This window comes from Sus scrofa, chromosome 1 (assembly GCF_000003025.6).
Source record: "Sus scrofa isolate TJ Tabasco breed Duroc chromosome 1, Sscrofa11.1, whole genome shotgun sequence".
Lineage (NCBI taxonomy): Eukaryota > Metazoa > Chordata > Mammalia > Artiodactyla > Suidae > Sus > Sus scrofa.
In genome coordinates this window covers 122205979-122224749 of record NC_010443.5, presented here as the reverse complement: position 1 = coordinate 122224749, position 18771 = coordinate 122205979, and the positions used below count along the sequence as shown (strand labels likewise).

Here is an 18771-nt window from a genome sequence, read left to right as displayed (position 1 = left end):
CCTACTCCAGACAGATAGCTCTAATTTCAGTCTTCTGAAAATGACTTCTGTATTATTGACTCTGTTATCTTATACTTTTCTCTCTCAGTTAAAATGTTTCCATTCTATGTTTCCATTCTACCATTATGTCAACCTTATCTATCCTTCAGGACACAATTCAAGCTCTTTCTGTTCCTCAAGTCTTCCCTTGAGCACCTAGGATAGGAACATCTCTTTCTTCTGAATTTTTATTGAATTGATTTTCCATTCTTTTTGTTTGTTTGTTTGTTTGTTTGTTTGTTTTAGTAATTGCATATAATACTGGGTATCATTCAGTTTGTTTCCTGTAGGAGGAGGAAATACTAAGTAAATTTTGAGATGTGTTTAATTAATATCCAGATATTTTGGTGGCATCACAATTAAAGTCACCAGATCAGGTTTCTAAAGTATTACTGGACCTCAGTAATTTTTATATCCCAATACACCCGAGAAATATACACAAATGTAGTGGTGGTCTGTTTATAAAACAGTTGTATTTCCCAGACTTCCCAAAGTGAAACTTACTCCTCGCAACTGTCCATACTTCACAAGAGAAGTCATTATCTTGGTAAGCAGATCTTAATCTATCACCAAAGACATTATTAAAAGTAATTAATAATAAACTCTAGACATACTACATATTTGGGGTAAAAATAAATCATAAAAAGTACCACTGCAGTTCACCCTTGAATAAAATGGATTTGAACTGTGTCATTCCAGTTATACATGATTTTTTTTCAATATATATGTACGATGGTACTACAGGATTCCTGTTTGGTTGAACCCACACATGAGGAACTCGTAGATACATGGGCCAACTCTGATACATGGATTTTCTATTGTGTGAGGCTGGCGCCCCAATTCCTACTTTGCTCAAGCATCAATTGTATAAATAGTTTCTTATACAATCACATTATATTATTAATTCAAATCTAGCATTTTCCTTTTCTTCAAGTCCCTTTACACCTCCTGTTCCTCTATTCAATATTGTATTTTCTCTTAGCTAGAAAGGAGAGTATTTACACATAGGTTTAGGATATCTTTCATGCTCAGTTTTAATTAGGGAATAAAATCATAATGTTTGCTGGCAATTCTTTTATAGACCTCACAGTTCCTTTACTATTCACATTTTGCATTAATGTGGTATATCTGTTACAATCAATGAATCAATAATAGTACATACTGTTAAAGTCCATCGTTTACACTAAAGTTCACTCATTGCACTCTATAGCTCTATGCGTTTTGACAAATTTATAATGCCATCTATCCACTACTAAACTATCACATAGAATAGTTTCACTGTCTTTACAATCTCATGCTTCATGTTTTCATCCCTACTCCATTCTCCCCAATCTCCCGGCAACAAGTGATCATTTTACTCTCTCTATAGTTGAGCCTCTTCCAGAGTGTCATACATTTGAAATCATATAGTACATACCCTTTCAGACTGACTTCTTTCACTTAGAAATATGTATTAAAGGTATATATTTTAAAATTTCAGACATTCTAATAGCTGTGTAGTGTTATTTTATTTAGTAAGTCCCTGATGACATATAATGTTGAGCATATTTTCATATGCTCATTTGCCATCTGTATATCTTCTCTGATGAAGCATCTGTTTGGACCTTTTGCCCACTTTTTAACTGGGTTGCTTATTTGCTTATTGTTGAGTTTTAAGAGCTCTTTATTTTGGAAATACTGGATGCATTATTTGTATACATCTATGTATGTATTTAGATGAACTTTTGTAATATAAAATGAATGAATCTATAGCCTGGAGTCTAACATAAATACACAATGGTTAGGATTTTTCATCTAAGAATCCTAGCTGGACAGAAAAATCATAAAAGTAATTTAACATTAAAAGTGGGTTTTTTTTTGGGGGTACCAATTCTTAGTTTTAATGTGCCTAGGAGAGTATGTTTTGTCAAGGACAAAATGAAATGTTCTGAATGATCTGATAACCATTAAGCCACTGCTTCCATTTATTTTCAACTTTAAATAATTCTTAGTTATCATGCTAGAACATCTACATTAAAACATGGCCCTCAAAACTTTTAGATAGAAATCTTAAAAGGTTCAGCAAAACAAAATATTCATATTCATGCCATGGGAGGATATTTATGTGATAAAACACTAAATTTTTTTTTTTTTTTTTGCTATCAGCTCATGAAAAGACACAGAGAAACCTTAAATGTATATTGCCAAGTGAAAGAAGGCAGTCTGAAAAGGCTACAAACTGTGTGATTCCAAATATATAACATTCTGGAAAAAGCAAAACTATGGAGACAGTGAAAAGATCAGTGGTCTCCAAGAGTTGGTAAAGGAAAGAAATTAATAGGCCAAGAACAGAGGATACTTTAGGGCAGCAAAAATACTCTATATGATACAAAAATAATGTATATATGTTCAAACACCAAGAATAAACCATAATGTAAACTATGGGCTGTGGGTAATAATGATGGTCAATGTAGGTCCATTAGTTATAACAAATGTACCACTCTGGTGAGGGATGTTGATAATGGGGAAGGCTACACACATGTGGGGGCAGGGTATGTACGGGAAATCTCTGCACCTTCCCCTCAATTTTGCTGTGAATTTAAAACTGCTCTAAAAAATAAACTCTTAATGAAATTTCTTCTCAAAAAGGATAGTTAAAATACTTTAAAGTCATAAGTGCTATTGGTGATAAGAATAAAGGATTAATATTAATTTTTGAAATATATTGGGGACATCAAAAATTCTGGAAGGAGATGTTGGGGAATTTTTTTTTTTTAAGTAATAGCAGTTTATACCAAGGTTCCTCATTTCTCATTCAAAGTATAATACAGGCTTAAATCATAAATAGGCATAAACATTTAGATAAATTCATAAATGATTAAACCACAGGGAAAAAAAACAAACCCAGGGAAGCCATTTGGGCATATTCCCTAGTTTGTCAGGGTGACATAATAAGGAATAAATTAATGCTACTGTTGACAATTTTGTTGACAAAAATATTGATGACAAAGATAAATGGATAATTTAATTGACATATTGTTTCATTTTTCATGTTCTGTTGTGTGAACTGATCTTATTTTTTTGAACTCTGTCATTATACTACAACAGTCATTATGTTAACAATTTGATGTACCCCTGTAATATGCCTTACATATTTGGGAACAAATTTATGGTGTTATTTATATACATAAACTTCTCAACTGTAAATCTAGATTAAAAAAAAAAAACCCTCCTATATCTGCCTTATAAGAGACAATAGACATACTGGTAGACAAAAAGACAATTAACTTATTTTGGGAGTTGACTTATTATCAGCATACTATATATTTTTATATTATATTTTATGAGTAACTCCCTGGATCCTGGTTTGGAGGGCTGGAGTTCATAAACTTACATAGTTAATTCTTCTACACAACTTTGTGGATCTGTAGGAACATCCCTTCCCAATCTGCACTTGAATGAAAGAATGGTAACTTTAGTTTTGTCATTCTTGGGTTTTCTTGAATAAGAAAGGCCACAGTACAAGGGGCAAAACAGACTCCAGAGTCAGGATTGATAGGGTATTAAGTCTGCAGATACTACCATAATGCTCTCCCAAGCAACTGACTTCTGGATTTGTTGATTTCCTAGTGAAATACTCTTAAAAAAATACATCAGACAACTAAGAATACTATTGAATTGGGAACATTGCCATTTTCAAGTCTGTCCTCATCCTGGTTAAAAGGAGAATTTTTAAAGTTTGAACATCTTTTTGCATGCTTATTACCACCTGAGTAATATATATTACACAGTATATTTTGTATACTTTATGCTTTATATACAGTATATTTTACAAAGTATGCTTTGGTGTGGAATCTGCTCAGATATTTTGCCCATTTTTAACTGGGTTGTTAAAAATCAAAAGTTTTTTAATATTCTTAACTCCAGTGTGTGAAGGGATAAGATTAACAATGTTCATCACCTATTGAGTGTCAGAGGGCAACAAAAATATGGTAGGCATGGATGGGGAGGGGGTAGGGGAAAGGGATTTGGAAAAGGGCCACTATGAATATATTGAATGAACCTTATGGGAAGGTGTCCATATATCTTGATTAACAATACCTCTATCATTCTACAGTTACATTTTGTAGACAGTTGGTCTATAAAAGAAATGCCAGCAAATATTACAGATTTCACTCCCTAATTATACATGAGCATGAAAGATATCCTAAGCCTATGCATCAGTACTCTCCTTTCAATCTAAGAGAAAATACAACATTGAGTAAAGAGAGGAATAAGGGAGTTCCCGTCGTGGCGCAGTGGTTAACGAATCCGACTAGGAACCATGAGGTTGCGGGTTCGGTCCCTGCCCTTGCTCAGTGGGTTAACGATCCGGCGTTGCCGTGAGCTGTGGTGTAGGTTGCAGACGCGGCTCGGATCCCATGTTGCTGTGGCTCTGGCGTAGGCCGGTGGCTACAGCTCCGATTCAACCCCTAGCCTGGGAACCTCCATATGCCGCGGGAGCGGCCCAAGAAATAGCAACAACAAAAAAAAAGACAAAAGACCAAAAAAAAAAATTAAAAAAAAAAAAAAAAAAAAAAAAAAAAAAAAAAGAGAGGAATAGGAAGAGTAAAGGGATTTGAAGGAAAGGAGAGGAAAACAGTGACTTCTTCACAACATTTTACAGTGGTAAGATCTTCAGATATCAACTATTCCATACGTTCTTAAATAGCTACATTTACTCAGCTTTGAGGGTATTACAAATATGTTACATCAATGAATTTCTTTCATATTCTTCATTGTATTGATATAAATTTAAACTAATTGGATCCTGCTGTATAATAAATTACTTCTCTTTGATCTTCCTTTACTGAATGTGAAGAAGCGTTAGCTGTCAGATGCAGTGCTCCAAGAGGGCAGGGTTTGTCTCTGAACTGAGCCTAGCATAGAGTTAGCTCTTGAAGATCTGAATATTGCATGAATGTATCAGCATAACATCTTTTTTATGCTTGAAAGCAACTGCTACGTTTTCCCTTAACCTCCCCTTCAGGGCTGTGTCTTCCAAAAGTCATCTTCTCTTTTAATTAAGGTATATCTATGTATGTGTTTTGTTATTTATATTAGAATTTAACTTCTGGAGTTCAGAAACCAGTGCTGTTTCTTAATCTGTATTTTAAAAATACAGTACACTTCTAGGCATTCTGACAATGCCTCATTAACATCTAAAAAGATAAATATCCATTCCTTTGCATTTTCTTCACAGACCTCAATTTCTAGATGAGCATCTGTAGAACTCTCAATTGGATGATTTCTAGTGTTAAGCATAGTATAATGGGAAAATGGCTTCTATATGCAACATATATGTGAAAGAGGTGAAAGTATTAACTAGGCTACATTAATTCTGATGAAGAGAGTAATCATTTTATTCTCCAGACAGAAAAACTGAAGCAAGAAGAATAAATAAGAGGATAAAATGAAGGCGTGGAGCAAAATAATCAAAATATCTTATAATTAAGGGAATATTTTAGAAAAAAGTTTCTGGAGCACTTGTTTATGCAGATAATTTTCACTTGGACTTTACACAGAAAAGTTGAAATTATAATTAACAACAGTTACACAAAAAGGTTCACTAAACTTTTAATTTCTACATTGCTTTTAAAAATGAATTTTTTTTACTGTATTTTTGTGAAAATCATTAAAATATAGCACCTAAGGAAAAGATATACAACAAAAGAAAACAGGTTAACTTTCCTGTGGTAACTACAAGTTTTGTAAAAACAATTTCAATAATGATTAAAAATTAATTAAAAAGGTATAAAGTTATAAAATATTATATGAGCAGGATTCATAATCTGGTTTTAGACTGTCTTTTTTATGTGCCAAAAAACTCACTGTTTAAATATTTAATCTTTTTTAAAGGTAGTAGGTTCTGTTTAACACCATTTATAATTGCTTTAATTGGAAATTTTATTCAATTTCAGTAGATTTAAGAAATATTCTGTTAGCAATAATTATTAATATAAAGTTCAAATAGAAAAGTAAAGATGTTAGTTAATTATATACTTTCACTATATTATATAACGATAAAGAGTCAGAACATCTGGGTTCAAATATCACTTCTGATACTTGGAAAAACTGGGTAATTTAAATTCTTTGTGCCTGAGCTTCTTGATTTGCAAATTAAGGATAATATGAGAACCTGCTTCATAGACTTTGTGATAAGTAGATGTATTAATACATGAGTGCTGAAACAACTCTTTGCATGTGGTATGAATTCAATAAATGTTAGGTGTAATTGTTATTACTATATAGTAAATTAGAAACATTATCCTAGAGAAGAAAAAGCTAAATTCAAATATGTAACCCTATTTTTTGAATCCAGCTATCTTTTTCTGCCAAAATAAAAAAATTAATAGTTTGCACTTTCCAGATTTAATAAGGACTAATCTGGTGTTTGCGTATGCGTGTTCTGGGAGTCTCAGTTTGAGTAAATAACCACATCAATAATCTTAACTTCCAGATGAAAAAAAATAAGAGTAAATGATCATTCCTGGATAATCTATAAAGCTGAGTGAATAACTAACATGTCTTTCTGTGATTCCTTGTAGACATCATGGAAATCAGGACAGTGGCTGTTGGAATTGTAGCAATCAAAGGAGTGGAAAGTGAATATTATCTTGCAATGAACAAGGAAGGAAAACTCTATGCAAAGGTATTGATAATTGATAGCTTAGACTTAATATCGCAAACTTATTGTCAAAATTATCTTCCCTTTCTGAAAAGTAAAAATGGAATTAATTTCTCTCAAACTATATAATTCAATGATTTCATTCAAACCTTTTATATTTAAGAATTAAGAACAAATGTTTTCTGTGTGAGTTTGGACAGATTGCTTAAGTTCTCTGAACTTTGGTTTCTTATCTGTGAAGTAAATTGGATTAACTGACCTCTAAGAATGTTTCTAGCTCTAAAATTCCATTTGCATTTAGATACTTAAAATAGAAAATGTTCATCTTTCAGTATTAAAGCACTTTTTTTTAAAGTCTACCCAATTTGCACATTGCTGACATGAAAATTCTTGGGAAAAAATCCAGGCATGTGTTTATCAACATCAATCTCACATTCATGGGCTTTGAATTATAAACATTCCTATTGTTCCCATTTTATTACAATATGAAACATGTAACAGTTCATCCCACTACAATAAAGTCTAGTTGACTTTCCTTTGTATTCCTGGCCCAGGCTAATTACACCAAAATATAGGTTTAAATAAATGCATGGTGGGATGGATATGCAAATTAACTATTTTCTATCACTATCACAGGCAGTGTAACAGTAAATTAAGTTATGAAACAATGTCTTCCAGCTGAGGGAGGCAGAGGCACTGCTAATTATATCAAAATCTCATTTGTCAGGGAAAGAGTGACTTGGGCATAGTAATATAAGTGCTGTTAATTAGGAAGAAATAGTCCTAATACTTAAGAAGAGTAGCAACTGACTTCCAAAACACTGCATGTTTGAAAGTATACTGCATAACAGTGTATCATTTTATATTTTTTAAAAATTTGTCTTTTTACAATTATGCTAAATAGAGCTAATAAATTGCATTATGTCTGCTCAGAAAAAGGCATGTATGTCTCAATTCTATGAAATATCACTGCGTATTCTTTGCTGAACCCAATTCCTCTAACAATCACTTGGATAATGCTGTTTCTTCCATGTTTCAACAGAAAGAATGCAATGAAGATTGTAACTTCAAAGAATTAATTCTGGAAAACCATTACAACACGTATGCATCAGCTAAATGGACACACAGTGGAGGAGAAATGTTTGTTGCCTTAAATCAAAAGGGGGTTCCTGTAAGAGGGAAAAAAACCAAGAAAGAACAAAAAACAGCCCATTTTCTTCCTATGGCAATAACCTAATCATATATGGCATATAAGAAACCAGTTCCAGCAGGGAGATTTCTTTAAGTGGACTGTTTTCTTTCTCTTTTTCTTTCCTTTCCTTTTTTTTTTTTTTTTTTTTTTTTTAAAGTAACCATGAAAGGCTGGAAAACTACTGAAAAACTGATCAAGCTGGACTTGCGCGTTTATGTTTATTTTAAGAGACTGCATTAAAGAAAGATTTGAAAAATATACACAAAAATCAGATTTAGTAACTAAAAGTTGTAAAAAATTGTAAAACTGGTTGTACAATCATGATGTTAGTAATAGTAATGTTTTTTCTTAAATTAATTTACCCTTAAGAGTATGTTAGATTTGATTATCTGATAATGATTATTTAAATATTCCTATCTGCTTATAAAATGGCTGCTATAATAATAATAATGCAGATGATGTTATATAAGATGTGTCAGACCTAAAGGCTGCTGGAATGACTTGTCAGATAATCAACCCAATACTAACTATGGAAGATGGGCAGTATTTGAAATGCTTTCTAGTGAAAAATTATGCAAAGAACTCTAAGTAGAAAAGAAGGAATGTTCTCAAAAATTCTATTATGGAATTGAATCAAATAAGCAGTTTTACAAAAGCTTAGGTGTAAAACATGCTTGTACCTATCAACAAGAATGACATTCTTAACACTGCTCAAATTGAAAGGGTATTGCTTAAAGGATGTTTTCAAAAATCTTATATGTAAAATAGCAATAATGATGATAATACTGTACTTCATCTCACTCACCACAAAATAACATTTTATAATTCCTAAAAGCAAATTCAAAAACCTTTTACTTTTTTTTTCAAGTAACGTAATCTATCTTTTGTATTAATTCATATTCGGGACTATGGCTTTTAATAATGTTCTTCCCACAAATAATCATGCTTTTTTCCTGTGGTTACACCATTAAACTATATTTTAAGTTGTATTAGAACTTTACTGTTTTGTTATTTAAGTTTATGTTATTTATAAAAAAACAACCTTAATAAGCTGTATGTTTCATATGCTTTTAATTCTAAAGAAGTAACAAAACCGTCTGGCTCAACTGCAAGTTCTCCCTCTCTGCTTATGACCAACACCAAGTCTAGTACACAGCATTTGGGCCAGCAAATCCTGGATGGCAGACAAAAATGACAGCCTGCAGCAATTCTTACAATAGATGTCTCCCAGGGAACAATACAAAAATGTGAAATATGTTTTGCCACACACTCTTGTCAACTAAGTTGGATCTTATAAGTAAAATCACTGCAGATAAAAGAATTTAACAGGATTTTCAAGTTAGACTATATTTGAGTTAATGAGTAAAAATGTACCATTTTTAAAATATGCATTATTTAATCTTTAAAGTTAATAGTTTTTCTAATCTCTAGATATCTATACCCTTCAAAATATGGTAACATTTAAAGTTGTTTCCCTGTTAGGTGGTCAGAACACAGTGTCAAAAAATAAAGTCTGTAGTTAGGGATCTGAGGCCCTGAATATCAATGAAGGCTTGAGGTCAGGCTATAGATAATGGACTTATTGGCAATATACATTTCTACTTCATAATTCTTTCATTGGCAGATTTTAGTAGCATTTCATGGTTCATCAATAGAGTCAATATTCATCTAAAATAAATTGTTGCTATGTTAACAAGGGTAGTTTTATTTTTATTTTTTGTCTTTTTAGGGCCACACACATGGCATATGGAGGTTTGCAGGCTAGGGGTCAAAGTGGAGCTGTAACTGCTGGCCTACACCACAGCCACAGCAACTCAGGATCCAAGCTGCCTCTGCAAACAACACTACAGCTCATAGCAACTCCGGATCCTTAACCCACTGAGCAATGCCAGGGATTGAACCCTCAACCTCATGGTTAATAGTCGGGTTTGTCGACCACTGAGTCATGATGGTAACTCCCAGGGTGGCTTTAATTTTAAAATGTTTGTTATTTAAGTGTCTTTCTTTTATACAAGCATTATCTGGTAATACACTTATAGATGAGCATTACATGAAAGACTAAGTCATCGGAAATAAAGATTCATTTGATTTTCTTGAGGCTAACCTACATGATGACGCTGCAGGAAACTAGGAAGAACTCTCCTTCCATAAACATAATGCCATGAATGATATTCTTTCCTGTTTTTTGATTCAAGGGTTCTATGACTTGTCAGGCTTCTATGACTAGTGTCTTGTGAACACATTGACAGTGGAAGAGGACCTAGGTTTTTCATATTTGTTTCTTAAGTGCCTAGCTGAGTGTCTGTCCATAACCAATTTTTACTTGAATTCACTCAATGTTTGAATATCAATGGAGATTCATAATGAGACTAATCTTACTTCATTTTAAACATTTAGGGTGAAATGTATTTATATAAGATATGAGATATGTGAGAATCAAATACTTCGTCTATAAAGTTATAACTACAACCAAATTACAAAGCAAGACTGAATTAACCAATATTTAGCAGTAAATCCAATCCAGTGGAGAGTCTAGAAACACTCACTTATAATTCTTTAAGCTCCCCCCCTTTACACTTCTTTTTTGTCTTTTTTTAGGGCTGCACCCACCCACTTCTTTTTTGTCTTTTTTTATGGAGGTTCCCAGGCTAGGGGTCAAAACAGAACTATAGTCACTGGCCTACACCACAGCCACAGCTACGTTGGATCCTTAACCTGCTGAACGAGGCCAGGGATTGAAACTGTATCCTCAGGGTTGCCAGTTTCGTTTCCACTGAGCCACGATGGGAACTTCCCCCACCCCCTTACACTTAACATGCAAATTTTAGAAAACAAAATCAGCATTAGTTACATATATATAAAACTCAAGGATCTTAAAACTGCAAGGGACCTCAGTCCTTCCCATTCACTCATAGACCAGGAAATTGAGATTGTAATAGATCCAGAATCACATAGCTGGTTAAGGTTCAGAGCTGCCATAAGAGTCTAAGTCACATAGCATGTGCTTCCTACTTTTAGATTATTTGGGTTATTAGCTAGTAGTATTTTCAAAATACTATTTCTATTGAAACATTACCTTTACATTTACATGCAAATGTGACATATTTTGGCAATTCCCTTCATATATAATGATTAGTCTATACTGTGATGATTTGACTCGTCAGGAGGAAAAGATAAAATTTCCAGTCTTGATTCCTATACAACTCTTAAATGCACCTATTTACTTACAAATGGAAAACACTGTGCAAAATATCCAGGCAAACATGTTAGTCTTTCTTAAATGTTCTTTGAAAGAGAAAATTGGTTAAATACATTGGTTTCCAAGAATTAGGAAGGAAAAAAATAGAAGAATATAAAATGGTAAAAAAAGAAATAATAAAAAAGATACTTTCAATGTACTTAGTGAACTAAAATATTTTTTACATAAAAATGCTATAAAAATAAATTATCAGTCTTTGAGTTGGCTAAAATTTGATTTAATGACAGAAGAAAAGGGATGCTGGAGGTATTCTTAGTTTCCATCTCTTAAAGTTTGCCCTGCTGGCTCTCTAAAATGACAAAGAACACAGAACTGAACACTTGAACCAGCTGTAGTAAAAGCAATTCTATAACCACAAATACCCTAAATCAGTGCCTTTCACAATTGTTCCACTGAAATAGCACTACTAGTAGAGACAGAGAAAGAGTCTATGGAATAATGCAAAACCTAAGGCAAAAATTTTGTTGAATAGCTTTTCTCTTGAAATTTGTGCGATTTTTTTCATTTTATTCCATAATGCATTTATGTCTGTCTTAATATGAAATTCATCAGTGAGGAAATGTGATGCATGAGAAAAATGTGCAAGTTTTACAATGTGGCTTCATTTAACTATGACCCTACTGCCATATACTTGGGCATGAATAAGACACAAGAGTCCATCCAACTTAACACACAGATGACAGACACATGGCTAACTTTATTTTGTATAATGTTTACTGTGAGCCAGAATGACATTAAAAATATTTAATGACCAGTATGAGTGAGGACTCCATACAGAAACTACTCAAAACTGATCAACAAATTCAGTAGCAGGATACAAGATTAACATTCAGAAATCAGATGCATTTCTATATATTAACAATGAAATATTAGAGAGGGAATAAAAAATACAATACCTTTTAAAATCATGCTCCCCAAAATGAAATACCTAGGAATAAAACTGACTAAGGAGGTAAAAGACTTATATGCTAAGAATAATAAAACATTAACCAAGGAAATTAGAGGATTCAAAGAAATGGAAAGATATTCCATGTTCCTGGATTGGAAGAATTAATATTACTAAAATGGCAATACTACCCAAAGCAATCTACAGATTCAGTGCAATCCCTATCAAATTAACCATGAAATTTTTCACAGAACTAGAACAAACAATCCAAAAATTTATATGGAACCACAAAAGGCCCAGAATTGCCAAAGCAATCCTGAGGAACACAAACCAAGCAGGAGGCATAACTCTCCCAGACTTTAGGCAATACTACAAAGCCATAGTCATCAAAACAGTGTGGTACTGATACCAAAACAGACATACAGACCAATGAAACAGAATAGAGAACCCAGAAATAAACCCAGACACCTATGGTCAATTAGTCTTTGACAAAGGAGACAAGAATATAAAATGGGAAAAAGACAGTCTCTTCAGCAAATGATGCTGGGAAAACTGAACACTTGCATATAAATCAATGAAACTAAAACACACCCTCACACCATGCACAAAAATAAACTCAAAATGGCTTAAAGACTTAAAGATAAGATAAGAAACCATAAAACTCCTAGAAGAGAATGTAGGCAAAATATTCTCTGACATCATCCTTACAAACGTTTTCTTAGGTAAGCATCCCAAGGTAACAGAAACAAAAACAAAAATAAATGTATATACTAATCAAACTTACAAAGGGAAGTGTAAAAAAAAAAAAAAAGACAACCTACAGAGTAGAAAAAAATAGCTGACAAGGGCTTAATCTCCAAATTACACAAATAAATCATACAATTCAACAGCAAAAAACAAACAATCCCATTGAAAAATGGGCAGAAGACCTGAATATACATTTCTCCAAAGAAGATATATAGATGACCAACAGGCACATGAAAAAGTGCTCAACATCACAAATTATTAGAGAAATGCAAGTCAAAACTACAACGAGGTACCACTTCACACTTTTCAAAATGGCCATCATTGACAAGTCAACAAATAACAAACACTGGAGAGGGTGTGGGAAAAGGGTACCCTCCTTCATTGTTGGTGGGAATGTAAATTGGTACAACTGCTATTGAAAACAGTATGGAGATACCTCAGAAAACAAAATATAGAACTACCATATAATCCAGTAATCCCTCTCCTGGGCATATATCCACACAAAACTTTCATTAAAAAAGATTCATGTACCCCTATGTTCACTGAAGGACTATTCACAATAGCAAAGACATGGAAACCACCCAAATGTCCATCGACAGATGAATGGATAAAGAAGATGTGGTATATACACACAACGGAATACTACGAAACCATGAAAAAGAACAAAATAATGCCATTTGCAGCAACGTGGATGAAACTAGACACTCTCATTCTAAGTGAAGTAATTCAGAAAGAGAAAGACAAATACCATATGATATCACCTATATCTGGAATCCAAGAGATGGCACAAATCGACCTATCTATAGAAAAGAACAAACTCATGGACATGGAGAACAAACTTGTGATTGCTTAGGGGTAAGAGGTGGGATGGACTAGGAGTTGGGAGTTAGTAGATGGCAACTATTGCATTTAGAGTGGATAAGCACTGAGATCCTGCTGTATAGCACAGGGAACTATATCCAATCACTTATGATGGAGGATGATGTGAGAAAAAGAATGTGTATGTGTAACTGGGTATCTTTGCTGTACAGCAAAAAATGACAGAATATCGTAAATCAACCATAACAAAAATTTTTTTAAATAAAATAATAAATTTTTACCTCCCCACAATATCAGGTACAGTAATGTGCACACAAGTACTTAAAAGTTACATGTTAACTGAATATATGAATTTTTTAACAGCTTGTATATTTACAGTTTAGTTTATAAAGATCATAAAGTGTGTTAATGTTTTCGCCTTAAAGTACAAAGAGGAAAAAATAGGTTTCAAAATTAGGAGGGAGTAATAAAAATAGTTTTTCAAAAATGATCTTAATCTGAGTTAAAGATTATGTGGTATTGTACCATGATATGAGAAATGAATATTAAAACATTGGTCTTGTAAAATATCTAACAGCATACTGGTTAAAGGGAGCTTGCTTGTAAATCCTGAGTCATTCCAGATACTGAAAGTCTATAACTGTGTACATTCCAGTCCTAAAAAGGGAGATACGCCATTTTGTTTGGAAAGCAAATTTTAACTATCTGCTGTCTGCTTATCTCATTAAAAAAAAAAAGTAAGTGCTTCTAGTTTAAAATTCTGGGGAAAACTTAACTGCATATGATAATAAGCATCTCAAATGTCAAGAAGAACAAAGTATGTTTTAAACATGTTTTATATTAGAAGAAGCAACTCTGAGACAGCAGACTATATGGAGCACAGATTATTTTGTTCCTTGAAAGTCTTATATATGCATATGCATATTTATACATATATATATATGTGTGTGTGTATGTGTATATATATGTATATACAAACTCATGTTTTACCTTCATTCTGCTCTTGATCTGCCTCAGGAGTCCTCCAATACACAGATTACAGTATTAATACCCACAAACACATACACACACACACACACACACACACACACACAGATAGAACTATGGATGGGGATGAATTCTAAAATAATAAATCTAAGCCACCAGTCTCTACTGCTAATTTTCTACCTCGATAGTCAACAAACATTTTCGGAGATTATTCAGCACCTCCAGAAATCAGGCATAGAGTAGTGAAATGTTAGAAAAGGGGAATATAGAAATAACCTATTCTAATCATTTCATTTTTATCAGGTGGAAAAATAAGGTTAAGAGGGTTTATATGACATGCTCAAGGACATTCAAGTCTTTTATGGGTAAGTCAAATACATCAGAGCCGAGAAAACATTAGAAACTAAAAGAAGTCTCCAAATCAAAACATTCTTATATCCTTAGTAGATAAATTATCTGAGTCTTAAGGTTAGCGGATTCTCCACAGCGACGACTGAGTCCACTTGGGGATAAGAAACTATAAAACTATAAGTAGAATATGGTATCTCTCAGATGCTATGGACCAGCCCTTTTGCAGTAAGTTCCTATAGGACAATGGTCCTCAAAATTTTGGTCTTAGGGCCACTTTATCATCTTATAAATAATTGAAGATAAGAACTTTTGTTTATGCATTTATTATTTCATTAAAAATAACAGTAATAAATAATTTCATGTTAAAGTAAATAGCATCTTTTTTATTTATTTAAATTTTTTGGGTAATAGACTTTATTTTTTTGTTGTTTTTAATTGTAGTCAATTGTTATTTCCCCAATACATTTTTTTTTTCTACTGTAAAGCATGGTGACCCAGTTACATTTTTTTGAACTATGTTTAAGCAAAATTTTTGAGAAGAGTAATGGTGTTTCACATTGAAAAGGTCTCTAACAATTGGCTTAGTAGAAGACAGCTGGATTCCAATATCTACTTCCACATTTCTTTTGTGTAATACATCCTTTGTATATACATTCAGTATATAACATACACACACACACACATATATATACACACACTGAAGCATATTAAGAAAATCTAGCATCACACAGATAAGCAGTCAAAAATGAGTATTTTAATGGCCTTTTCATATAATTGTGAATATTCTTTGAATACTATACCAAAACTTGACAAGTTCTAGTTTCTCTCTCTCTCTTTTTTCTTTTCTTTTCTTTCTTTCTTTCTTTTGGCTTTTTAGGGCTAAACCTGTAGCACACAGAGGTTCCCGGTCTAGGGGTCCAATTGGAGCTGCAGCTGCTGGCTTACACCACAGCCACACCAATGCAGGATCTGAGCTGTGTCTGCAGCTCATGGCAAAGCCACAGCTCACTGCACAGCTGTGGCAACACTTGATCCTGAAGCCGCTGAACAAAACCAGAGATTGAACCTGCATCCTCATGGATACTAGCTGAATTCTTAACCTGGTGAACAACAGGAACTCCAAGTTTTGGTTTCTTAGTGGTGGGCTGCAATATGGAATCTGAAAACAAATCACTGTGCTTTGTATACTGTATTGCATTAAAATCCATTAGTTTATCACACTTTTTAAAATCCATGTGTGATTTAAAAAAACATAATGCATTAGTCATTTGGAAAATGTTGGTGCAGTAAGTTACACAGATCTTCTAAATGTTGATACATTTCTTAAAAATAAAAATATCACATTATTAATATTACCATTGACTTAGCAGGGAAGTCTTTAAGTATTGGAAAACTGTGAAGATCAGAGTAGTGAATGCAAGTTCTCCAAAATTTTTGTTTGAAAGTTCGAATTTTATTATTGCCCATAGCAAAAGCATTCCATATATAAGGATTAATGTGCTATTCTTTAACATAATTCCTGCAGCTGAGACATTTCCCTCTCCTCCAAAATGTGTGCTTTCCCTTCCATAGTATATAGTATTACCAGGTAGCACTTAACTGGAGTTTTTCTTTGTTAGCCTTCCGCATACCTAAGTGTAGCCATGATTTGTTCTCACTAATGGTATGTAATTGGAAGTGATATGGGTAACTGCTAAGACTTTTACTCATTCCTCTTTTGTTTTCATGATGCAGATTAATTTTATAGACTGTAAGGTTCTATAGGATGGTGACCCCAGAAGGTAGAAGCGGCCTGGACCTCTAACTCACTTATGTGGAGGATAGGCACTCACTGATGAGGAATCTCATAAGACAGCTTTAAATGTAGGTTAAGGTTCCAGAGAAACGGAAGAGGCCTAAACTAATGAGGAATCTCATAAGACAGCTTTAAATGTAGGTTAAGGTTCCAGAGAAATGGAAGAGGCCTAAAGTTCAAATAAATACATAGATTTGAGCAAACTTCTACCTCAAAGAGATTTCCTCATAGTCACAGTCTAAGCAGAAGCCTACAGAAAAAATTACTTTACAGAAAAAAAAAAAAAAAGAAAGAAAAAAGAAAACTTCTTTACACCATCCTTGCCTTTGTGAAGCAGTACAACTGCCCTCTTGGTTCCTCTACAAAAGACAGAGGTGTGTAGCAGACTTGTTCTTCTCCAATTGGAGCTCAGTTTCTTTCAGAGGATTAGAAATTCCAACTCTGCTGTAGTTGTATCCCTGGACCACTTTGGTCTCAGAGTGTGGGATTTCCAGTTCTCCAAAAGACTGCTTGCTGTTTCTAGAGGCAGCTATATACAAAATTGAGAAACAAGTGTGCCCCCCACCCCCGAGTCTTTTACATCTGCTTTTGGCCTTTCTACTAACAGCTTTCCTCCTTCCCTCTCACCTATTAAAATTTGATCCCAGGAAAGAATCAAAAAACTACTCACATTAGTCATGAATGAGGGAATAAGGCTATGGTAATTGTTATAAATTAAAACTCTTAGCCTATGATGACAATTTTAAGCCTCAGCATACTTACTAGCCTGTAAAATTAAATGACTGAGAGGCACTATGTGAAATGCTTAAAAGTTGGGACTCTAGAGCAAGAATTTCTTGAATTTGAATTCATATTCCATCATTTATCAGTTATATTACCTTTGGCAAGTTACTTAATTTCCTTATGTTTTAGATTCCTCATTTTATGAATGATGATAAATGCAATCTACCTCATAAGAATATTACTAGCAAGGGTCCAATAAATTAACATACTTTATCAAGTACATAGTTCAAACTGAAGATTTCCCAAAGTTGAATATAAATTATTAAAATTTAATTTTGAGTAGGATATGAAAAGAAATCCCAATTAAACCTCTAACCTACCATAATACTCCAGAGTTAGATGATCTCATTGAGAAACAGAAAAATCTAGTAATGTTTTAGAATCAAATATAAACAATATTTTTCAAATATTTATGCGTAAATAAAATACATATTTTATAAAGATTTTCCATTAATATAAAAATCAGTATGTTTGAAGCAAATATAACTTTTATTTTTCTTCAACTTAAAAATGATCATTTCATTAGAAATACAGTATAAACCCTTTTAAAGCATAATAGTTCACCACCAAGAGCAATTCTACATTTTAGATTATATAAAATGGGTACTGAAAAAATAATAACTTCTGGAACAACAGGACCATCACGAAACAACACATAAATAAGTAATACTTGGAACAAATGTAAATAAGATAAAAGCTCTTGAACAGTATTTCCTCAAGTAAGAGAAAAAAAAATTTGATGGTCTTTGTAACAAACTGTGGAATAACTTAACTGTAGTCTTTTGATGGGTCATTACTTGTTGATTATTTTAAATTTTTGAATGTTGACTATGGCTAAATATTGAAATGTAAAACAATTTCATATATATTATTTATATAAAGATCATGAAAAACAATATCAAATACTGTAGAAAAAAGAATGCCTACAAATTTCAGTATAATCATTACATCTGGGGAGGGAGGAACAGATTTAGGTATGTACAAAAGATCTGTAAATAAAAGGCTTGAAAAGCAAGTATGGCAAAATGCAAATATTTCTTATGTGTGGAAAATATTTTCTATACTTTCATGCATTTTAAAATAAAAATAATAATCAAGCAAATCTAAAAGCAAACCCCTGTGTAAGACAGTAGAATAAGCATAACTAATTTGAACTGTCTCTCAACTCTCAGTTAAAAACTATAAAACATACAAATAGGAAAATTTTCATTAGCACCAGAAAGTAAATATAAAAACAGATGTCATATCTGAAATCTATGAAATGGGA

General features: G+C 32.9%; 2 protein-coding genes across 8 annotated transcripts in view; one reads left to right on the top strand and one right to left on the bottom strand.

Moving 5' to 3' along the window:
* The window catches only part of FGF7 (fibroblast growth factor 7), a 62828-nt gene extending 53956 nt beyond the window's left edge, over positions 1-8872 (top strand). For both annotated transcript variants that reach the window (XM_021073771.1, XM_013993026.2), the window contains exons 3-4: positions 6606-6709; positions 7728-8872. In XM_021073771.1, coding sequence (XP_020929430.1) covers positions 6606-6709; positions 7728-7922 — 299 coding nt within the window. In that variant the 3' untranslated portion in view covers positions 7923-8872. The remainder of the gene's footprint in view (positions 1-6605; positions 6710-7727) is intronic.
* The window catches only part of FAM227B (family with sequence similarity 227 member B), a 234146-nt gene that overhangs the window by 148739 nt on the left and 66636 nt on the right, over positions 1-18771 (bottom strand). The window lies entirely within an intron of this gene.